Genomic DNA, 22,174 nt, shown 5'->3' on the forward strand with positions numbered 1-22,174 from the left:
TTGTCTCCTCTCAATCATCTCTGATTTTTTTCACCAAATATTATAATTATATAGTTAATTTTGTACCAATCCTTATTAAACAATAAAATTGAGAGATCTTAGGGAGCAAAAAAATAAGAAAAATGTGAAATTTTTTTAGACTTGTACTATAATAATAATTAAAAAAAGAAGCTACAACATATATTGTAATAATAATAGTCAATATCTTATAGTCTAACCAAAAGTTATTTAATAGTAAATAACATTCTTGTAAACAATTATCAATCAATAATAGTAAGTTTAAAATACATAAATAATACTTATATCCTCAAAATGCCTAAATATATACTTCATGATTATAAAAATTTATCCCATGTTATTTTATCAAAACATCTCACTTCATAAAATTATTCCTATTATCTCACTAAAATATCTCACTAGTAAAAAAATTATTCCACTTTAACAATTGTCACACTCTGCATAAAAATTTCCCAATTAACTAAACTCTCACTCGTATTTAAAAGGATTAAGAGTTAACTCCATATATAAGAAACTAGTCAAAATCCTCTTTAATCTCAAATACTAAAAATGATCACAATGGTTAAAATAAAAGTTATTTAATAGGTCGGGTTATCGAATGAGATAACTACATTAATCATTCATCAGGGCCTATAAGTTATATCATTTTTGTTCACCAAATTAAATTAGAACCACAAGCATCTTACTATAGTTTCCCCAGATTTTCCTTTGCATTCTTTATGCATTAATTTGGAGAACAAACCTAGAATCTAAATGAGGAAGAGCTTCTTTATTTGTAGTTTATTAATGAAATAAGAACGAGCTACAAGTGTATTAGCCAAATTTGACTCCCATATATATGTTATTTTCTCTTTTTTCCCACTGACGTTTTGATGTAAATTAACACTCATTGATTACATTGAAAAAAATTCGTAGCTACCTAGTTCCTGTTCATATGTAACATGCAACCTCAAAGAATGAGAGGAAGGTAGATTAACAATTAATGCTATGAAATTACTATGCATCATTAACACTGTCCTTGGTTGAAAATTGATGGTATGCGTCGATAGACTTTTTTTTTTAATTAAATAAGCAATGTGTGCGTGAAACTCATGAACGACTAGAGGAAATAGGGGAAAAAATTATATATATACCCATGAAATAGTAGACAAATCAATTTATTAAATATTAATTACATATCACAACAGGTATGAAGTTAGTGACAAAATCTCTTGATGATATATACTCAGGCTAAACTATTAGATTTGATTAGGATCTGGGTTTGAATTGAGAAAGGTTGGGAAAGAGGTAGCTTCATTGATGGAAGAAAGAGAGGCTGGTCGAGGATGTTATTGGATAGAAAAATTCCCCAAGGACCCAAAATATGGGACCAATAGAGGGGACAAGTGAGGTGTCCTCCTCCTATTGGATAATGAGTTGGTCATCATTAATGATGGCCAACTCATTATCCAATAGGAGGGGGACACCTCACTTGTCCCTCCTATTGGTCCCATATTCTGGGTCTGTGACATATATTTAAACTGGGGAAAAAGTTGAAGGAGATGGAGACTATATATTTAATAATTTTGAGAGGTCAAGGGTGTAGAAGAAAATTTTCCAAACGAGGTATAGTTCATCAGAATTCTCAGCGCAAGTGAGAAAAAAAGGTCTTATCGCTAATAAAGCTAAGTTAAAATGCCTAAATAATGCTGAAGCCCTACTGAATGCGATACTGGAAAATGTGATCAACTTAATTATTAGAATACCAATTTGACAATTTAGTTGCAGATACTTCAATAAATGCTCATCAGTTTATACCACTACGTATCCACCTAAATATCTATCTAAATCACTTTAAGTAGGCCATTGTTGAACAGGTCAAGCTTTTAGGTAAAAGTATATGCCCCCGATTTCCACTATAACTTATAGTTTGTAAAATGAAAAGGACTTTAATATATATATTATCAGATGATCCATATTCAAATTCTACTAGACATGCATCGAGTACCTGAATAAGACAACTCACAATATAGAATAGACTTATTTTCTTTTCTTTTCTTTCTTTTCTTTTGAGGGGCTGTTTGGTTGGTTTCCTAAAAATCAAGAAAAGGAAAAGAATACATGGAAATCAATAAAATATTATTTTCATCCATTTACATTCCTAAAACTTACCACAACATCCAATAAAATATTATTTTCATCTCACAACGTATGTCATATCATCTCCTAAAAATAAACTAAATACAAGAAATGGGTTACATCATCCAACTCATCTCATCTCCATCACATCTCATCTTTAAAAATCACTCACATCATTCAATAATATAATGACAACTCATCTCATCTTATTAATATTTTATTTCCACCCATTTCCTTCAAAAAAAAATTAGGAAATCGATTTCCTTAAGTGTGGATCGCATCTTCCAATAATATAATAACAACTCATCTCATCTCATCTGTCACATCATCCAATAATATGATGACAACTAATTCCATCTTATCTATTTTCTTATTTTTATGAATGAACCAAACACAAGAAAAAAACCTATTATAGGAAATATGTTTCTTATAATTTATTTCCTTATTTTTTTAGCCAACCAAACAACCTTAAAACAAATTTTCTTAAAAAATCACCCACATCATCCAATAATAATGTGACAACTCATCTCTCATTCTTTGATTTTCTTCTTTTTTTTTAGCTAACCAAACAATCTCAAAACAAATTTTCTTAGAAATAGGTTTCCTATTCTTTGATTTCCCTCTTTTTTTAGGCAAACAAACAGCCCCCCGAGAAAAAATGAAGAGTGAGCACATACTCCATTTTTATAGAAGGATATTGATTTTGATCCATAAAAAGAATGTTCAATCTCTATAAAGATGTTAGAATATAAAAGGGTTCCCACATAGAAAAAGCATATAAAAAGGTTAATTTCGCATAGCTTCGCCCAGTTTTCGTGGGTTTTTCACATATTCTTCAAGAACAATTTTTTTTTTTTAATCTCATCTAATAACTTGGGGGTGTCCCACAACGCTTATTAAACTTTTTCCCCCCTCACCATCTCACAACCTATAATTTGAAAACAATTAACTAATCCGTTTGGATACCATGGTGTTTTACTTGTTTCCATTGTGTTTTTGCAAAAAATAAAACATCATGTGTTTGAAAACCATGGTGTTTTTTGAGCTAAATCATCCTCAAACTAAAAACACAACACTTATTTCAAAACATCTAAAAGATGTTTTAAGTTTGGTGTTTTGGTTTTGAGTTTGAGAATGTGTTAGTATAATATCTAACATAATATATTAAATATAATTAATATAGAGTTATTATCAACATGCTTATTATGCTATAATATACTATACTATACTATATTATAGTTAATCTAATATATTAGTAATATTTATTAAATAATATAAAAATATAATAAAAATATATCTTATATAATAATATAATATTAAATACTAATATTTAATAAGTTAACAATGTATTATATAATAATAAATAATAATAAAATATAAATAAACTAATAAGAAATAATAAAAAAGTTATTGATAATAAATAATAACATAATAATATACTATACAAGTATGATCGCTATAATATTATTAAAATTTTTAATAAATAAGCTATAATAAATTAATAATTATAAAATATTATATAATAGTAACATATTTAAAAATAAAATAACAATATAATAATATTTTTAAAATAATATATTGTATAGTAAATGCAATATAATATATAAAATATTAATATATTATATAATAAATAAAATAATTTATTGCTAACAAATGTTAATATAAAAATAATATAACAATATTTTTATATCATAAATTGTTAATATATTATTAGATTACTATTAATAAACTCTAACATATTAAAGACCATAATATATTACATAATTTTAAAATATTTATAATATATTAATTTACTAATAACATACTAGTAATAACATAATATTAACATTATTAATAATATTATATTATATAAATAATAGTATAATATTATATTATATTAATAATAGTATAATATTATATTAATAATAAAATAACATTTTTATAAGAATATTAATATATATAATATTATAATATTATATTAATAATAAAATAATAATATTATAAAAAATTTAATATAATATATAACAATAACAAATTGATATGCCAAATAATTACATATATAATTATTTGAATATAATATGTAATAATTATAATATAATATAACTCATTAAGTACAATATAATATTGTAATACATTATACAATTTTATATTGTATTATATTTAATACCTTTAATACTATAATAATATAAACTAAATATTATAATATTTTATTTACAATACATTTTATTATAATTAATATATAATATATTAATAATATGTTTAATACTAATGTGGTAATGAGTCAAACTAATGTTGACCAAAAATACTTAACATGTTGTTTTGAAAACGTTTTAAGGGAAAAGCACAACACCATGTTGTTTTTCTTACAAAAACACAACAAAGAAAACACCATGGTACCCAAACGAAGCCGATAAGAAAAGTTCACTTACTTGCAAATAACATGTAGAGAGGTCCGATAAGAAAATTAAGTTCAAAGTCTAAGGGGGTTACTTGAAATCGACCGTAGAAATTATAAACCAAGAACGTGCATTAGGTGAGTGGAGTAAACGAACAAACACTAATAAATGTGAGTAAAATACTCTCATATATCTTTCACTTGCAGCGCACAAGGGATTTGCTACAGCAGGCTTTGTCCTCGGAGCAGATAGAAGACCGCACGCTTTACTCCAAGTCCAACACTGGTCCACTGCTGGACCATTAATGGCTCTCCACAGCTCACAACATAACATGGAGCACCAAATTATCTCCCTCAAAGTCTTTTGACTCTTTGACTCCTTGCTTGGGCTATTCTTGCTTTTTTTTTCTCTTTGAAAACTCCTTCCACTGGCGACTACAGTTGAGCTATTAATGTGGGGGTTTTGGGGATGGCTAATTAGCATTCAGCTACCTTACTGACTTGTTTTTGGCAGCATACGTTATCTTAATATTTTTAAAACCGACACGTTAGTACCTTATGTTATGCAAACGTGAGAATAATTTGCCGACACGTTAGTACCTTATGTTATGCAAACGTGAGAATAATTATTCTGAAAGCTCACATGTATTCTAATTTTTAGAATTTTTCTAAGATTTAATATTTGTTGAGTTTACTGTTAAACATACCGTAATTTATATTTAAACATACATCAGTTATATTCTATTTACGTGTACATCACTTGCCAAAGGCTAGCCCTTAATTACAAGCATGGACCTAGACCCAGAGCTAACGAAGGACAACCATTAAGAAATCCAACCAGAAACAATCAGCAAGAGTCTCGATCTCCCACATTATTCATCATTCTCTCTACCAACCATTTCCGCTGAAGGCGAGCCTCTATTTAATGAACATATCCATCAACCTTTGGCATTTCCCTAATTTATTCAATGCAGACAAACCACCAATTCTGGCCTGATTTCAGGCGTCAGGGTCCAACCTAGCAGTCCAAAATCATTTTAAATTTTGGCTTGGAAATAGAAAATTGGATGAGAATGTTTTTGGCATTCTTCTAGACGATTTATTTGGTTGCTTTTGTATTTGTTTCTATGTTTATCTTATTAAAGACTACAATATAATTTTCTCTTGGACCTATGATCTTCCAAACTCTCAGCAGTGTGGGATTTAAGATATTAGTTACCTAAAATATGCGACCAACAGGGGGGACATGTGAGGTGTCCCCCTCCTATTGCATAATGAGCTGACCATCATTAATGATGACAGGCTCATTATGCAATAGGATGTGGACACCTCACATATCCCCCTTTTGGTCCTATATTTTGGGTCCCTGTAGCAACACTCTATTAGTTACATTGTTGCGTTTAGGACCATGAGGAAACTAGAATATGTTAGTTATACCTAACTATACATGACATTAATTCTTCTCATTTGTGCATGTATCTGAAGTTAGGTGGAGGGTCGCATACAATTCAATGCTATACATATGGCCAGGATTATTTTTTTTTCTTCCTTTTTTACCTTTTTGCTAACCTCGACCAAGTCTAGAGTTCAGTCTTCCTATGAGACCTGTAGTAGTAGCTCAACGGAAAAGTTACATGTTTTTATGTCTAAACCTATTAGATATTTATATAACATCAATTCACTTAGTTTTAATCCCACCAATTTCCTCTGTAAGTATGATTTACAAGGTTGGTCGTAAACATGACTAACATCGTCAAAATAGAAACTAAAATAACATCCCGAATAAAATAACTCGAAATTTTTTTATCATTAACCACCATATAAAAAAGAACCAATATTCTTTTGGTTTCTCCTGTTATAGAACTGCAACATGGATCCAAATCAAATACCTCGGATGAACAAGACTTCAGCATCCAAAACCCAAATCCACATTAACCTGCTTATACACAGTACACACTGGCTACAAGTCCACATTTACCAATTAAGAGTCACCAAATACCAATAAAGAAATGTTTAACCGCAAAGCAGAACTAGAAAATAAACACGCTTCAGACCAAGAATCAATGTTGTGCATATATACGGTGCTCGATAGTAATTAGTTACAACCATTTTTCAAAATCAATCAAAAGAATAAATATAACACCATAAGCAGCGGCGGATCTACGGCGTTTTGAGTGGTGGTTCGAAATAAACAATCAAAAGTTTAATCGATGACGGGGTAAATTAATAAACAAATAGAGATTTTAAAAAAAGTTAGAGGTGCAAAATAAACAAAAGAAGAGAAGGGGGTAAATTAATAAACAAATAGAGATTTTAAAAAAAGTTAGAGGTGCAAAATAAACAAAAGAAGAGAAGAGTAAACAAAGAAATAGAGGGGAAGATTTTAAAAAAAGTTAGAGGTGCAAAATAAACAAAAGAAGAGAAGAGTAAACAAAGAAATAGAGGGGAACAGGGACAAAACGAAATGTGTATTACTAAAAATAGAGGGAAACAAAGAAGAGAACACTGAAGAGTATGAAAAATAGAAATTTTAAATGGAGTGCACAGGTTTGGAACCCAAGACCATTTGACATAAACGTTCTATTCTCCATTCCCTAAGCCGCTGGGATTAGACCCACTTTGATATATTGCTGATATTTATAATATATGTAGGGAATTTGTAATTTTGAGGTGGTTCAAGTGCACTACTTTGAACAAGGGTGGCTCCGCCCCTGACCATAAGTATCCTTTTTCACCAACATTAGCTTACAATCATGTGGATCAATGACATCGCAACATTCTCTAACATCAAACCTATGGCACTATTTTATTAGAATTTCAGTGAGTGAATAGTACAATACAAAGGATGGACAAATACATACAAATCCGCTGCTTTATCGCATGAGCTAGTATGAAATCTCCTCCAAAGTTCACCAGAATCCTTGTTGAACAAGATTCAATATAAGCACAATATCTAGCCCAGCCAACTTCCACATGAATCCATTAATCCATTTGGTCAAGGTGTTCATAATATAAGCACTTAGCAGTAAAACTCATCGAGTAGTTTCATAGAATCATATGAATACATTTCAGTAGTCATTACTAACACAGTGGCTCCGTAATTCACTTGCCAATATGAGAAAGCTTCAGGGCATATTCCTGAAACAGAGCACACGTTAAAATCCACAATCAAATACCTTCAATAAATCAAGACAAAACTAGATCAAATTACTTACAGAAGTAAACAGGTTCAAATATTTTATTGTGTAAAGTTTTTAGTCTGGATATGGAAAGAGCACAATATTGTAAATAACATTCAGAAGAGAGATCCACGTACATTTCTCTTTTAATGGAAGAAGAATACTGTAAATAATGCACAATACAAATCTAAATATAAGCCACAAATGGCAATAGTATACACAGCTTTAATACTTAATAAATCAGAAGGTAAGATGACAATATTAATCTTTGACTTAGGCAAACATAACAATGGTATCTTCGTCGCAATGCTCGAGTTAAGATTTTATCAAACACTTAGAAGTATATTCATTCCTCCTTCCTATTTCCCAATCTGCATATTATTATTTTCATGCGAACCAATTATTTTGATAGTACCAAAGAGATGACAACCTAATTAAAGTTCTTTTTTCCATAATCTCAGGTGAAGTAGAAATTCTAGAATGAAAGTGAACTTCATGCAAATTCAAAAGGATTTAACCAATTGGTACTTAAAAATACATAAAACCCTTCCAACATATCCGTTACAAAAGTTTTCTCTAGGAAAAACAATAGAATCACCAAATCCATGTTGATTCACATTGAAATGAACGTAAGCAGTCCCAAATTCCATGAAGAACCTGCATACTTGTAGATTCTTAGTTTTTTTAAGCATATTTCTCAAGAAAATAAGCACAACAGGAATTAAGACCTTAGATCTCCAAATATTTTCCCAACTTTAGACACAGATCGAAAAGCGCATATCAAATGCAATTTCAAATTGTTTGTCGTTAAAGTTGCAGCTTCAAGTACTCCAAAGCAACCAAACACACTTGGTCAAGATCACATATGGTCTCATGATATCACCTCAAATGAACATTTTTGTCTTCTTTTCTTATGCTGTTTAACCTAATCATAGCACCACACCTATCTACTTCTTTTAATTGCTCATAGAACAACACCCCCGGCGCAATAAAAGGTGAGTTAAAGTTGGTTTGCTAGATTTTACCGAAGTGCAATCATAAGCTACCTATTCCATTTGATCAATAGGATAATAAATTCTTGTTCTACCACGAGAACAACTTTTAAAAAATAGAATTATACTAAACAACAAGAACCTGGATATGTAGTGATCCTATAGAATCAATGGACATAGTTTTTCTATACACCAACAGAATGTGAAGACAAAAACAAAGAGCACTGACATGCTTGGTAAAAGAGAATGAACATGTAGATCAGGTATATAGATGCAAGCGCAATAGTAGACATTGATGCATTAACTCTGTAATGTAAGAAAAAGGTATAATATTAAATGTCCTGAGCTATGGAAGTAACTCTCACACTGTATATTTTTCAACTCACGTGTATAGTTTGCTTGACTTGTTAAACTCTTTCCAAATTGCTGGCATCTGAGCATTGCAATTTGCTTGCTTTACACTTCAGCTGGTGAAATAAAGTCTGTATGCTATGCTTTTCTTCGAGCATCAAAGCATATGTGCTTGACTCCTGCATTAGTTATGTGAAACAGAACTAATTAATTTGTTGTTATGTTTTGCATTATAATGCTCAGGTTTATGTACGAAATAACAGAAGCAATTGACAAATAACTACAGGAAGTGCCTAATTCTGAAGGCAATAAATACTATAAAACCTAAAACCTGATTCATGAGTAGCTACAAGAATTAGTACAATGTTTGTAAGTCTCAGGATCAAAGATACCTCAAAAAGATAAGAAGATTAGAAAAACACAAATTCTGGAGTAGCCTTGAGAAATGGCACTAAAATTATTTACAATAAAGTAAAAGCTTTATTTTCCGTGTCCTCTCCTAGCAAAGCAACATGCACATTTATATCAATCAAATAACAAAGAATAGATTTCCAAATCCCCTAGAGTGGCACAGTATAAAATGCCAATGTGAGTTTACAGAGAATTCCAATGTATTTTCTCTCAACTTTGGGAATAAGTAATTTATTACAACTTACAACACATGATAAAAGAAAAGGCTAGTTATAAGTTTGCTCCAATGGAAGTACGTCAATTGGACCATCTCCACCAATTGCTGAGTACGCTATTACTGTCTTGTATAAAAAGATATTTGCCAGTGTCACTTGTTAATTTAAGTATTTAATTATACCTACTTTCTGATACCACCTTAAGACCTATTGAAGTTCTGTAGAGCATCAGAAAATTGCTTCGGCGTTTGAGCATCACTAAGTTCACAAGCAGAAGGTTTCAGCATGCAATTGGGTAGGTCATGAAATATTATTCAGATAATGAAAATAAATCTTATTTTACCCTATATTATGCTTCTCATTTGACATGTGCTAACTGCCTAAACTCAAAAAGTATTATAATTTGTTTACACATCCATGAGCATCATTTATTTGAGATGCGAAACTGCAAAAGGTATTATATTTTGTTTATGAATCCTATCTTCCATCATAATACAGCTAATCCACGTAGACTTTCTCGTTTCATACACTTCAACCAGTAAACATCATTGTTTGTATTTTATTACACAGGTCCCCATCAAACTTATTGGTATTCACAAGAAATTCTCAACTTCAACGACCTGCTGTAGGATGTGAAAGACATCCTTGTGATCTAACAATCTTGGTGAAGATTTGATCATAAATAATTATTAAAATTATAGTCGTAGTGTTTCTTACTTATCAACTGGACTGTCCTCCAGCCCTTATGGTAGGCAACACCAAACAATTCTCAAGAACATTGTAAATCAAACATAAACTAGGCCATGAAACAGACTTATAGGCAATACACTAGTGCAGTTGTCATCATGGCTTACCAGTAAGCTGAGAACTTTCTGCAGAACGCTTTGGATAGCCTCTTGACAAAAAGAAAGACTTCTATGCAGCCGCACATCATCATGCATGAAGATTAGTATAGAACAGATCAAAACCACCCTGTCAAATGGCTTTAATTTATGTCCAAAACCTGGGAATTCGTCCTCCAATATTGAAGAATCAAACAACTCCAACACATGAAATAAGAGCCTCTTGCTCCCATTAAACAAGAAGATGCAAGGCAGTACGTAGTGTCGAAATATATGTATCTCATCAGAATGAAAATCCATGCCAATTTGTGTGGGCATATACTGTTAATGCAACAAATAACTTAGTAAGCACAGAGAGCAGTAATTTACAGTGACAACTAGGAACAGATCAAACTAAAATAACATGTTGAATTAAATTCCAACAAAAAAGAGTAATGAAATCCCATTTAAATATGAATGCTCTAAAACATGCTAACAAGGATCAATATATTGGTTAATGAATGGTATAATACAAACTAGCAGTGGATAATAACAATGCTCAGCCAAAATCGACAAGACCAACTATAACATCTAAACATGACAGTCACTATAAAGCAAATAATGAATAACCCGATATGTAAGCAACTGACTTCAACTGACTTAAGCATAAACAAAGTAATATATGTTTCAGAAAGAAAGATATTTTCACTGCCAAACTATATTATGAATGATATCCCCCACAGCTTATAAAATTCCACATTTGTGTCAATGCACCAATAAAGAAAAAGAAGAAAACGTTCTAACAGTGCTACAGAAAAATTGTAGAATATGAGCTTAAAGAATTATATTCAGAAAAGAACCTATCATAATAGTGACTTTTTCACATCAAAATAATTAATAACATGTTAACACTGTTAAAGCTGTTCACTACATACTGGAGATCAGGTGCAAAAATTTCAAATAACAAGTACAACCCACAAGTACTCTTGTTAATTTAATACAGACGAGTGGAAAACCCAGCGAAACAAAAGGATGCAGAATAAGGGGAAAAACTATAAAGATGAAGGCAATAAAAAAATATATATAAAGTGATCACAGGAAACCAAAAAAAAAGAAAAAAGAAAATATGCTCTCAAATGCATTATTCTTGGATAATGTTAAAAAACAGTGGTTACATACAGAAGCTGCTTCAATCAGGTAGATAAATAGCCAATTGCTTAGGCTGCCAATATTCTCCTCTGAAAGTCTAGTAGGTCTTGTATCAAGACTAGCTATCATTCTGATCAACCCATACTTGTTATCCACAGATATCTTTTTTGACTGCAAGAGGGAAAAAACCAATAACTGAATGATACAATACCAAGGTTTGAACACAAAATCAAAAGCTGTATTGAATTCAAGAGAAGGAAAGCATTATCCAAGTGCTGCATGTGCAGGAAAAAAAAGACAGCTCAGCAAGATAGAGGACAACATCAGATGAGATGAATAAGGCTTGCATTGAAGATACCATCTCAATAAAAATGTTCTTGCACAGCAATTTCAGCACAAGGGAACTATCACCCATCTGAGATAGGCATGAGCAAACAATACCACTGAGAGATTTAAGAGTTCTCCGATTTGAAACCTTCCCATAGCTCTCTGTAATGCAAAACTTATCTGGATAGAGAAAACATAAGATATTTAGAAATAAAACATGTCACTCCACCTACTAGTTATTTGACATGGTTACAAAGGAGCATTTAAAGATAAAAAGAGCACAAAGTATTCCAGCCGAAGCAAAATTTTAATGTCATTTTGATGTGAAATCTGGAAAAAGAAATTTGAGGTTGCATGTCATTAATCACCAGCCTCATGTAAGTTTTCTTCCATCAAAATGATACAAGGATATATACTCCATTCTAAAATTAATTCACATACTTTGGATAATTCTTTGAAATAGGCTGCCACAATCAACAGTCATATCTATACTTAGATAACCACTAAATCCAGCAAAAAATAAACTTCAAAGTCAATGTAAAATAAAAGAAATTACTATCCTGAATGTCAACAGCCAGTATGCTAATTAGAACTGCAGAAGAGGTATCTAAACTTCAAACACCTAGGATACACTAGGGAAATAATACTGATGCGACAGCTTAATTACATTTCAAATATAATCATGTCATTGTAGGAATTCATAGTTCTGATTTTATTTAGTTCTAAAAGCATAACAGAAAATTCTACGAGAAAAAACAACAAAAGGCATACCAAATGGAAGTGCCAAAGACATGCCATTATAAGTTTAAAGAAAAAAGAAATTTCGTATAGAGGACCTAACAAGCTCCATGATTACCTGGAAAAACTTTGTGTGCAACCAAGGTGACCAAGAACCCAATATAACCTGAGATATGCACATGACCAGCTCTGTATGCTGAATGTAGAACTTCAATAACTCGTAACAGCATAAGTGGCTCCATATCTTCACCTGAATAATTTGAATGGTGGGATGAAAAGCTTCTAAAAATGGTAAAACTTTATGAAGAGATAAAAAATATATCACAACTAGAAAAATATTTTATTCCCCAGAATATCTATTTCAAAGAAACAGTGAAGAGTGAACACCTTATTTTCTACTAGGACTAAACATAAACAGCCGAAAATGCAATCGCAGCTAAAGAAACCATAAGATTTGGAAGAAATTTTAGCTAAATGCAGGCTCATACAGTACAGTACACTACACACATCATGTGCGCGCAAGAGCATGTGCACGCGCGAGTGAATGAGCATCAAAGCCAGAACTCCAGTGAAGGAAAAATGTTCTATAAATATTCTGATAGAGAAACAATTTTCTATGAGCATGAAGGAAAAGTTTAGCACAATTGCTCAGAATCATCAAAGAAAATATAATGATTATTGAGACTTTCATACAGTGATAGATAATGACAGTTATTGCTTAATATAGGGTCTTCTAAATAAATGATTACGAGCGAGAAATCTCTCCCTATGGTAACCTTCCTACCATTTGTTTGGATGCAGTAGCTCTGGCGATTAGGTAATGGATTTACACGATGTCCTTTTTTAACATGAGAAGGTGCCAATTTTCCATAGTAACCTATCCAACATCATCATTTGAACAAGAGCAATATTACTAATAATATGGACAGAAAATTGAAAAGAAGCTTTAGGCAGTGGGTTATACACGTAACAAGACTGGTCATAGTTTTATATGTTAAATGGATGCTTTTGGGAAACTAGAATATGCACATTTTAGTTATATATTCATGTGCCAATAAGTGTTCGATCTAGTAACTGTTTAAATTGCGCACGTCTGTAGACATCTTTGGGCATACATATGTTTGTGTGTCCATTATAATAAAGTTGGACCATACGCACATTGATGCACCATATGTATAAATACATGCATGCAAGTGTGTGTGTGTGTGTGATTCTTTTCAGTTACATACAGCTTAAAGCTGTAGATATATTGGAGAAAATGGATATGAGGTGTCACACATTGCAAGTCATATTGAAGCAGGTGTACCTCACCACTCGTTTATCTTGGCAACTTATTTTGCTAAATGAGCTACTAACTCATATCCAACATGTATGCATGCATAAAGACATATATATAAATTTGTTAGGCTTGTGGTGAGGTCCGACTTCTACTCTCCTCAAAGCAGGTGGAACATCACCACTCTTATTTCTAGACATCTCATTTTGCATGAGATGCCCAACACGCACGCTCACGCACACAGACACACACATATATGCATGCGGGCATGCATGTGTGTATGTGTCTGAATGCGCGTGATAGGGTGTGCGCACACGTATGTGGGTGTCTGTATGTGTTTGTCTGCGTGTGTGTGTGAGCGTGAGCATGCATGTGGGTGTGTGCTTGTGTGTGTACACACATATGGGCGTGTCTGCATGTGTTCGTGCATGTGCATGTCAGTACAATAAAATTAGCACTTATGTGCTAAGTTAGATCTTATGTGCTTCATGCACCATTTACATGCATGCACGCATTTGTTTATCAATAACAAAGTTGGACAATCTGTTTATTTTAATGAACAATTACAAACGTTAAGTATAATAAAGTTTGGGCAATCTGTAATTTGATACACCATATGTATACATGCATTTATAGTATGTATGCAAGCTTCCACAAACGAATGAATGTATGTATGTATATACTGCACCATAGTACACATGCTTCAATTTTATTAGCAGTCAAAGACATCTCTCTTATGAATTAGGAAATCAAACTTATCAGATATTAAGCATATATGAAGTTTACTAGAGTGTGAATATGCTGTCCCTCTCTTCTAAAGAGGAGAATCTGAAAAAGAATCATCATTTATTTCCTTGGGAGCACCCCAAAGTGAAGACAAGAGTTTTATGGGAAAAAGGATGCTTACACAAGCAACAGCTAACCAATGTCTGAAGAAAAACTGAGCTCAAGCTCGACATGTAATAAAGGGAACAGACAGCAAGTTCCTGGCAATCTCTAGGAAGCCTCATAAAAGAACCATGTTGCATTAGTCCTGCGAGATAAAGAAGACAATTAGAGGAGTCTAACAATCTGTAAGTTCACCATGTGCTTGAACACCCTCACATGCAATGTGACTAGTAGGGTGGGCCTCTCACTATGTCATCTCTAGATAGCTCATTTAACAAATTAAGCCGACCTCGTATACATTATTTCCTCCATATGTGTGTGTAGAGAGTAAGCCACTTCTGCAAGGATTTCATCACGCAAATTTGATGATCGGTCTCCGTGGAAGCTAAAAAATTACGAGTGTCTATAAATCAGACTTATAACAGTTTTTACACATTCGTGCATGAAACAAGTAGCAGCAGAAAAGGCATAAAAATAGAACGGCATAAATGTAAGTTGGCTGTTTAGTTTTACAGTCTACAATGTTTCCAACCAACAAAACTTGGTGATGAGGGTATTAATGTGTCTAGGTCAAAATAAATTTTTACATTTTATTTTATTTTTATTGAGAATTCTACATTTTATATTGATATAATCAAAAACATAAATCTGAATAAGTGGTTACATTTTACCATTCATTGAACGTCTTGTTAATTCATAGACAAATAAAATAAAATAAAATAAATGCTAAAAGATTTATAAGCAAAAAAAAAAGGGTTATTTACACATACCTTGACCACTGTAAAACCCTCTTAATGACAATTGCAGGTTGTCATACTCCAAAGCAATAGGAGATCCTTGCTGAGACCACTGCCCAATTCGCAGTATAAGCTTTAACACAACCTGCAAAGAATCTGATTGGTAGTGGAAGAAAAAGAAGTCTAAACGGTAAAGGAGAGCCATGTCATGCTCCTCAACTGCAAATAAATATTTCTAATATCACATGTCACTTTCTAAGCAAGCATGCAAACAATGAAGATAATTGCTTATGATATATGTTCACACTGAGCACAACCATAAACTAAAGTTGTCAGTTTAACTGCACTATATCAATTTCATCTTCATGATGTACTTCATCCCCAGCCTACACTTACCCAGGTTTATAAAACAAATGAGAAGAAAAAGGAGTCCATGAAAATCAATAAACGAGAAAAGATAAATTAGGAGATGTCCAGTAGTAATGAAAAGCATTGATCTGAGAACAAACCACTTAGTAGTGAGCCACGCATTCCAAAAGCTACTGATCCAAAGTCATGAGCTTTTGCTTTTAGTTTCGAAGCAGTAACTACATCTCGTTAATAGAGTTGATTTGAGGACAAGCCACTTACTACTTACTACTTAGGACTCATTCCCAGAAAACTTACTGATCATAAATCATGAGCCTATGCTTTTAGCTTTGGAGCAGCAAGCTATCTAGCTAACTTCAAAGTAATAAATCTGGTTGGTAAGAGTCTGATGAGGAAATACTCATTAGATAGGAATTTGATTCTATTTCGCTCTTAAATTTATTCCATAAGAGAAAGGACTGCATTTTCACAATAGAAAATCAAATCACCTTGCATCTCTGCGTCAACTTACAACTTTCTCTTACTTTAGGGGAACTTTGAGGCATGTTTTTGGTTGCAGAGCTTAAATTGCATGGCCATAAAAGGAAAGCCTTAACTACAACGTTGTCATCAAGGTATGATGGTATGACTCTCACTTAGTACTAATTATTTTGCCAGGAAGATTGCAACAACCATATAGGGGCGACAGGCATCTTCACCCAAAAAAAAAATTTGTGGTCTGTGGAGATATATTGACTTTGAATCAAGCTCCAAGATGATCCCATTATGATGGGAAAGGCTCTGAGACCATGATGATATGATTTATTTGTTTGATCATGGAATACTTCAAGCTGCAAGCTTAAGTAAACAAGTAAATATGAAACTAAAGCAATCAAAACTTAAGAATGCAACAGTAACACAAACATATACCTTTGAAACAGAAGGGTGTTTATCACCTAAGTTCAACAAAATGTTAGGGAGATGTTGGATCCAGGCAATATGATAGCCCAACATGTCAGATTCATTAGGCGTAGCTGATGTGATGTTATTGCTTGTTACCTTGTAAGAAAAAGAAAGAAGAATGAAGGCATCAAAAAGTGGCTGAACAAAATTATTCAGCAACAAATAGTTTCAAATGGAGGAAAGAAAATAAACGCCAAAATAATTAGTTAAACTCAAGATGCCATCTCCACATAGGGCAGGAGAGATTGGCATTTCTTCTATTGGGCCTTACAGGAAGAAGCATTTCTTCAATTGCAGAGAGATACGCCAGCCAGAGCTTTGAATCAACTTTGCAATGTTTAAATGCACCAGTAAATGCCTACATTTGCCACAGTTCTCCAGTTATACACAGTTGTAATTTATGATCCACTGCTTATGTTAAAAAAGGACAAACTTGTACTGCACAATAGGAAATGTATCATAAACAGCAAGTGACTAAAATCCTACGTGGTGAAATCAGATAGTGAACACCCATGCAGAATTATGTATTAGAACAGGTTTTGCTGCCAATTCTACAATAGATTGATATATACTAAAATTTCCCGAAGCTGTTGTAGAGCAAATTTGCTTTCAAGCAGTGCAAAGACAAACCTCCAGAAGACGGGTTTTCCACTCGCCTGTAATTTGTGACACCAATCTGGGAATAAATACTACAGTTGGAGCAAGATGTTTTTCCAGAAGCACTTTGCTAGATGGCAAATGGCTCCCAACCTGAGGTAAGAACAGACATTCCATTAATTTCTTTACTAATAAATACTGAAACCTTAAAGGCCATATTCTGATATAGCAATTAATCAATAAAATCTTCAAACTATCAGTAGATGAAGCTAATGAGACTAAATGATACCACAACAAGCAAGGTTAAACTTGTTCCATGGTGACTTGCAGGAAGCAATCAAGTACATAGCGGATATACCACTTACCAGAAATGATGTTTGGTAATGAAATACTGGAGATGATGTCAAATGGCTAAACACTACAAAAGCCAAGTGCATCCACAAGAAGAAAAGTAAATAGCAAAAAATCATGACATAAAATGATTTTTCGCACACAAAGGTTTCTCGTTCAAACAGAACATGGTATTACTAAGCAAGATTCAGCTCAGACTCCTTCTCTATCTGATATTCTGTTCAAGACAATCTTGTGAACCGGTAATGCATTATCTGATAATTTACACGGATTGGGTGCATTACTTCTCTCGTGTCAGCAATAGTAGCAGTGTGTAAAATAATTTAGCAACTCTTAGTATATTTTAAATGTCAAAAGTTGCCCATGTAGCAATTCTCAATACTATTTCGGTTTAGCAGGATCCAATTTGCAAAACGCATATCCCTTATGGGGAGAAATATAGAAAGCACAAATTTCTAGTACGTGGAATCACTAAATTATCTTTGCCAATATCTAATAAATCATAGTGGTCTAACAAGAGAGAGAAATATTAAGTGTAACTGTTATTCTATAATCCTTAACTGGTCTAAACCAAGAAATTATTTTCTGATGAACTGAAACATAGGCCTAGATACATCTGGATTCCACGTACCAAGAAGCTAAGCTTCCACTTGCAGACACTCTGCAGGCTGCAGCGAAAGAATGGAATAAAAGAATATTATAATCTAAGTATTTCATCATTGTGTCTCATAAGATGTGGCTGCCCAGATGGCAGGCAATTAGGCGGTCGAGGCAACTATAAGCACCAGCTACAACCATGGATGTCAAATCTTCTAGTGTTTTTCAAACACTGCTAAATTCATGAACATCAAATCATAAGTGAAGGATTATCAGAACTAACCAGTCCTTAAATGAAAAAAAAAATGAAAAAATAAAAAGAAACTCCAACCAAAACTAACTTTATGAATTTTGACAAAGAAAACCTTCCTTAGTTTTGATACTAGTTATAATTTCCTACAAAAGCTTCAACAGTTACATAACCAAAGCAGCGATATGTATGTACAACAAACAGATAAGTAAGCCGTGAAGATCTGAAGGGGACATAGATACCTCAATCACTTGCCTGTCAGACTCCAGAACTGATAAACCATAGTACAAAGAATGAAAGGAGAAAGGAGGACAAACACGAGGAAGATAAAGGAAGAGGTTAACAGTAAAGGTTTCAGTAGATTTGGGAACATGTATCTACCCTCAGAGACCAGAGTCGAACCAAAAATACAAGCAGAAGAATAATATAAGAAGATAAGTGTGGGAAGAGGAATAAGTAACAGTAAAGAGTTGGTCAGTTGATAATTAGGGCCTTCGATGGAAGCACCCTGAATATGACCAGCCATCAAAGATTTCTCCCTCTTACTTCGCTCTCCCCAGCTCAAATAGTAGTTAAGCTACAAAATCAAGGACCAGCGTTCGACAGCTGCTAGCTTGTAGACATGGATATTTCTATCCCACTTATCTAAATAATCCCGTTTATCAATTAGAAAAATAGAAGAATAAACAGAACAGCTTGATGACTAAGCAATTGCTAGTGTAACACCACTGTTTTGACCAAATAAACTAAATTTAATGTAATATTGTTGGCAAATCCAAATTGTGTACAAAATGGAGAAGGAAAATAATTGATCTTTCTCAGATCTTCATGATCTCACATATGAACAGCTATCGGCTTATTTCAAATAAGAATACAGAAATATAAGGTGAGATTAAAACCTTCCCAGGTAGTAAACTTTCAAATGAACTTTCAATGAATTCAAGAAATTTCTCAATTGGAATGCTCCCATCATTGATCCAAACAGTAAGGTGCAAGACTATCTCAATTATTTTGGCATTCAAAGTAAAATATCTCTCATCCACCTGCAATGACCACAAGAGAAACGGAATTAGGAACATATAGTTGAGTAAAGCAATGTGATTAGCATTAACAATCCCCTTTTAAAATGTAGATAAATCTCTGAGGAGAAACTTACATAAGATTACAGTTGTTCACTTCCTCTCTAATACAAATTCAATAAAGGAATAAATATAAGCTAGACGCAAATACTTCTTAATAACTAATGACTGTTCTTTCTTAACCAATTTTTCCTTAACTAATGCAGTCTCTCAATCCACATAAGATTACCATCCACTAGATTCTTCAATGGGTCAGTTATCCCATGTCTCCTGCAAATTCTTGGAAAAGTTGTTGCTTTAATAAGACTTACCTACCAGAATCAGTATCATCACTACCTGTCCTCAGGTTTTCCTTAACTCTTTCTTCTTATACCCAGTTCTGTCCGAACTAACTCCTATTTCTTGTGTTCTTCCTTCAACTAAAAATGATTCCTTTTCCGAGAACACTGAGGAGGAATTTCCAGTCATTATACAGCCATCAAAGGATTCTGAGATCCCTTCACCGCATTTACCTCCATGCAGAACCCCTAAATATCAAGTCAACCACCCTATTGCTGACTGCACTTGAACATCTATGTCCTCCCGTTTGGTCTTAGTTTCACAAGCAAACCCCCCATTGATCATGAGTCTTCATCACCTGTGGCCACTTCTGGCATGGGCTAAATTTCAACTTCACTGCATCCCTATCTGACTATCTACATACCCTGTTATTCATACAGTTTCTAATTTGTCTACCAGGTAGTCTCCTTCAAACCCAAATGAAACAACAGACTGCATATAACAATCCTAGACCTAGTATGAATGTACATTGTACACCATGCAAATACAATTGGGAGATTTAGCAATCATGTCAAACATTCATCACCTCCCATCCAACTCAGCAAACCTCTGCTCAAGCAGATTACAAGATCTGAATCAACCCTAGCTGAAAGTGATATACATTATATATGTAAATAGTAGGTTAAAGATTACTAGAAAGCAACAGATAGAAAATCAAAGTTATTATTCAAGCATAATAAAGATGAGAGAGCAATGATATTTAAACAAAATGAATAGAGCAATAACCTTTTCAGTAGAGGAAGGCATCTTCCCAATAGGAAATGACTCCAACAACCTGCTTAAATGTGTAATTGTGGTGTTCCTCCTGTTAGGTCCAGCAAAAATTGATGTAGGAAGAAATCCGGAACTCGGAGAAGGCAAATATCTTTCTTTTATGAATACTTTAACAGCCAGATCTATACACTGGATAGTTTTTAACATACAGTCAAAAGATTCTGCATCAAATGCAGGTGTTGCATGAATTACAGAAGTGGATTCTCTGAAACAATTCACTAGTATAGGGACAAGGTCATCAAGTTTCTTCACAACAGAAATGATCCCTAAAGAAAGAAAACAAAAATACAATTAAGCATTACTCTGTTGATCCAAAAAACAGTATTTGAACAAAGTGATGATAGCACAATTAGCACATAGTTTTCTTTTACTTTCAGAAAAACAAAGAAGGAAATTGAAGCTTACTTAGCAGATTTAAGAATGATTAAGCAAGAAAATTGTAAGAAAAAGGCAAATATGACTTTTCATTGCAAGGGAAGAGTGGTAAGGAAATAAAATCTAACCCAGAATTTTGGTTTAACTTCATTGAATAAGGAATTCTATAAGGGAGAATAACAAATCAAGACTTATGCTGCGAGTAGGATCTAATTTTCCAATGTTATCATCAAAAGCCAGCCCTTCCGTTAGACGCATATGCCTGCAAAGCCTTGGTTTGTTCATGAATTTTAATTGTAATTGCTGCTACTCCTATACATTTAAGATTTATCTGAAATAAAGCGAAACACCGCTATCTGCCAAAAACTTTCTCAATGAATTGACTCGTCTGTTCTATAATCTACATATCTCTTGCCATACCTTATCAATACAAAAAGAAGTTTTCCTCACACATAAGAAATCTGCCTGTGTGATTAAAGTACTGTTTCCTATACGTATCAAACAAGTGTTCCTTGTGTGTCAGAAGCATGGCTGATAATAAGAAAAGTGTGTCCTGGTGCATGTGGAAATACATCCTCTTTTTGAGATATCATTTTCTCCCCCAACTACATAGAGTATGTCGTGTTTATCCTCTCAAAATTTTCCTTTCAATCTATTGAGATGTCTTACGAGGAAACATATCAATATGTTGATATGTTCTTTCAAGTTGAACTAGAAATACCAAGAACTGACAGTCTACAAGCATAATCTATCAACCTAAAATCCCAATGCAAATTAATGATCAGGATATTGAGATGGAGGACAGACTAAAATAGGTTTATAATAAGTTTTTTTCCCTTTAAAAAAGGCAGGTTCAATTTCACAAAACCCCTGTGAAGCTTTTTTTTTTTTTTGCTTTTTTGGGTTC

The 22,174-nt window shown here is 33.0% G+C and overlaps 1 protein-coding gene across 3 annotated transcripts in view; it reads right to left on the reverse strand.

Annotated features, from left to right (window-relative positions):
• LOC109830320 overlaps nucleotides 7,038–22,174 on the reverse strand; it is a 21,184-nt gene continuing 6,047 nt past the window's right edge. For 2 of the 3 annotated variants that reach the window (XM_020397556.1, XM_020397559.1), the window contains 13 exons: nucleotides 20,845–21,158; nucleotides 19,600–19,743; nucleotides 17,536–17,655; nucleotides 17,177–17,263; nucleotides 16,873–17,001; nucleotides 15,628–15,739; nucleotides 14,877–15,002; nucleotides 12,812–12,943; nucleotides 11,987–12,135; nucleotides 11,659–11,799; nucleotides 10,513–10,821; nucleotides 9,068–9,211; nucleotides 7,038–7,648 (listed from right to left, as the gene is read on the reverse strand). In XM_020397556.1, the coding sequence (XP_020253145.1) occupies nucleotides 9,089–9,211; nucleotides 10,513–10,821; nucleotides 11,659–11,799; nucleotides 11,987–12,135; nucleotides 12,812–12,943; nucleotides 14,877–15,002; nucleotides 15,628–15,739; nucleotides 16,873–17,001; nucleotides 17,177–17,263; nucleotides 17,536–17,655; nucleotides 19,600–19,743; nucleotides 20,845–21,158 (1,886 nt within the window). In that variant the 3' untranslated portion in view covers nucleotides 7,038–7,648; nucleotides 9,068–9,088. Of the gene's footprint in view, nucleotides 7,649–9,046; nucleotides 9,212–10,512; nucleotides 10,822–11,658; nucleotides 11,800–11,986; nucleotides 12,136–12,811; nucleotides 12,944–14,876; nucleotides 15,003–15,627; nucleotides 15,740–16,872; nucleotides 17,002–17,176; nucleotides 17,264–17,535; nucleotides 17,656–19,599; nucleotides 19,744–20,844; nucleotides 21,159–22,174 lie in introns of all 3 variants that reach the window. The other variant, XM_020397558.1, reaches the window with a different exon arrangement.

This window comes from Asparagus officinalis, chromosome 2, assembly GCF_001876935.1.
Source record: "Asparagus officinalis chromosome 2, Aspof.V1, whole genome shotgun sequence".
NCBI classification, from domain to species: Eukaryota; Viridiplantae; Streptophyta; class Magnoliopsida; order Asparagales; family Asparagaceae; genus Asparagus; species Asparagus officinalis.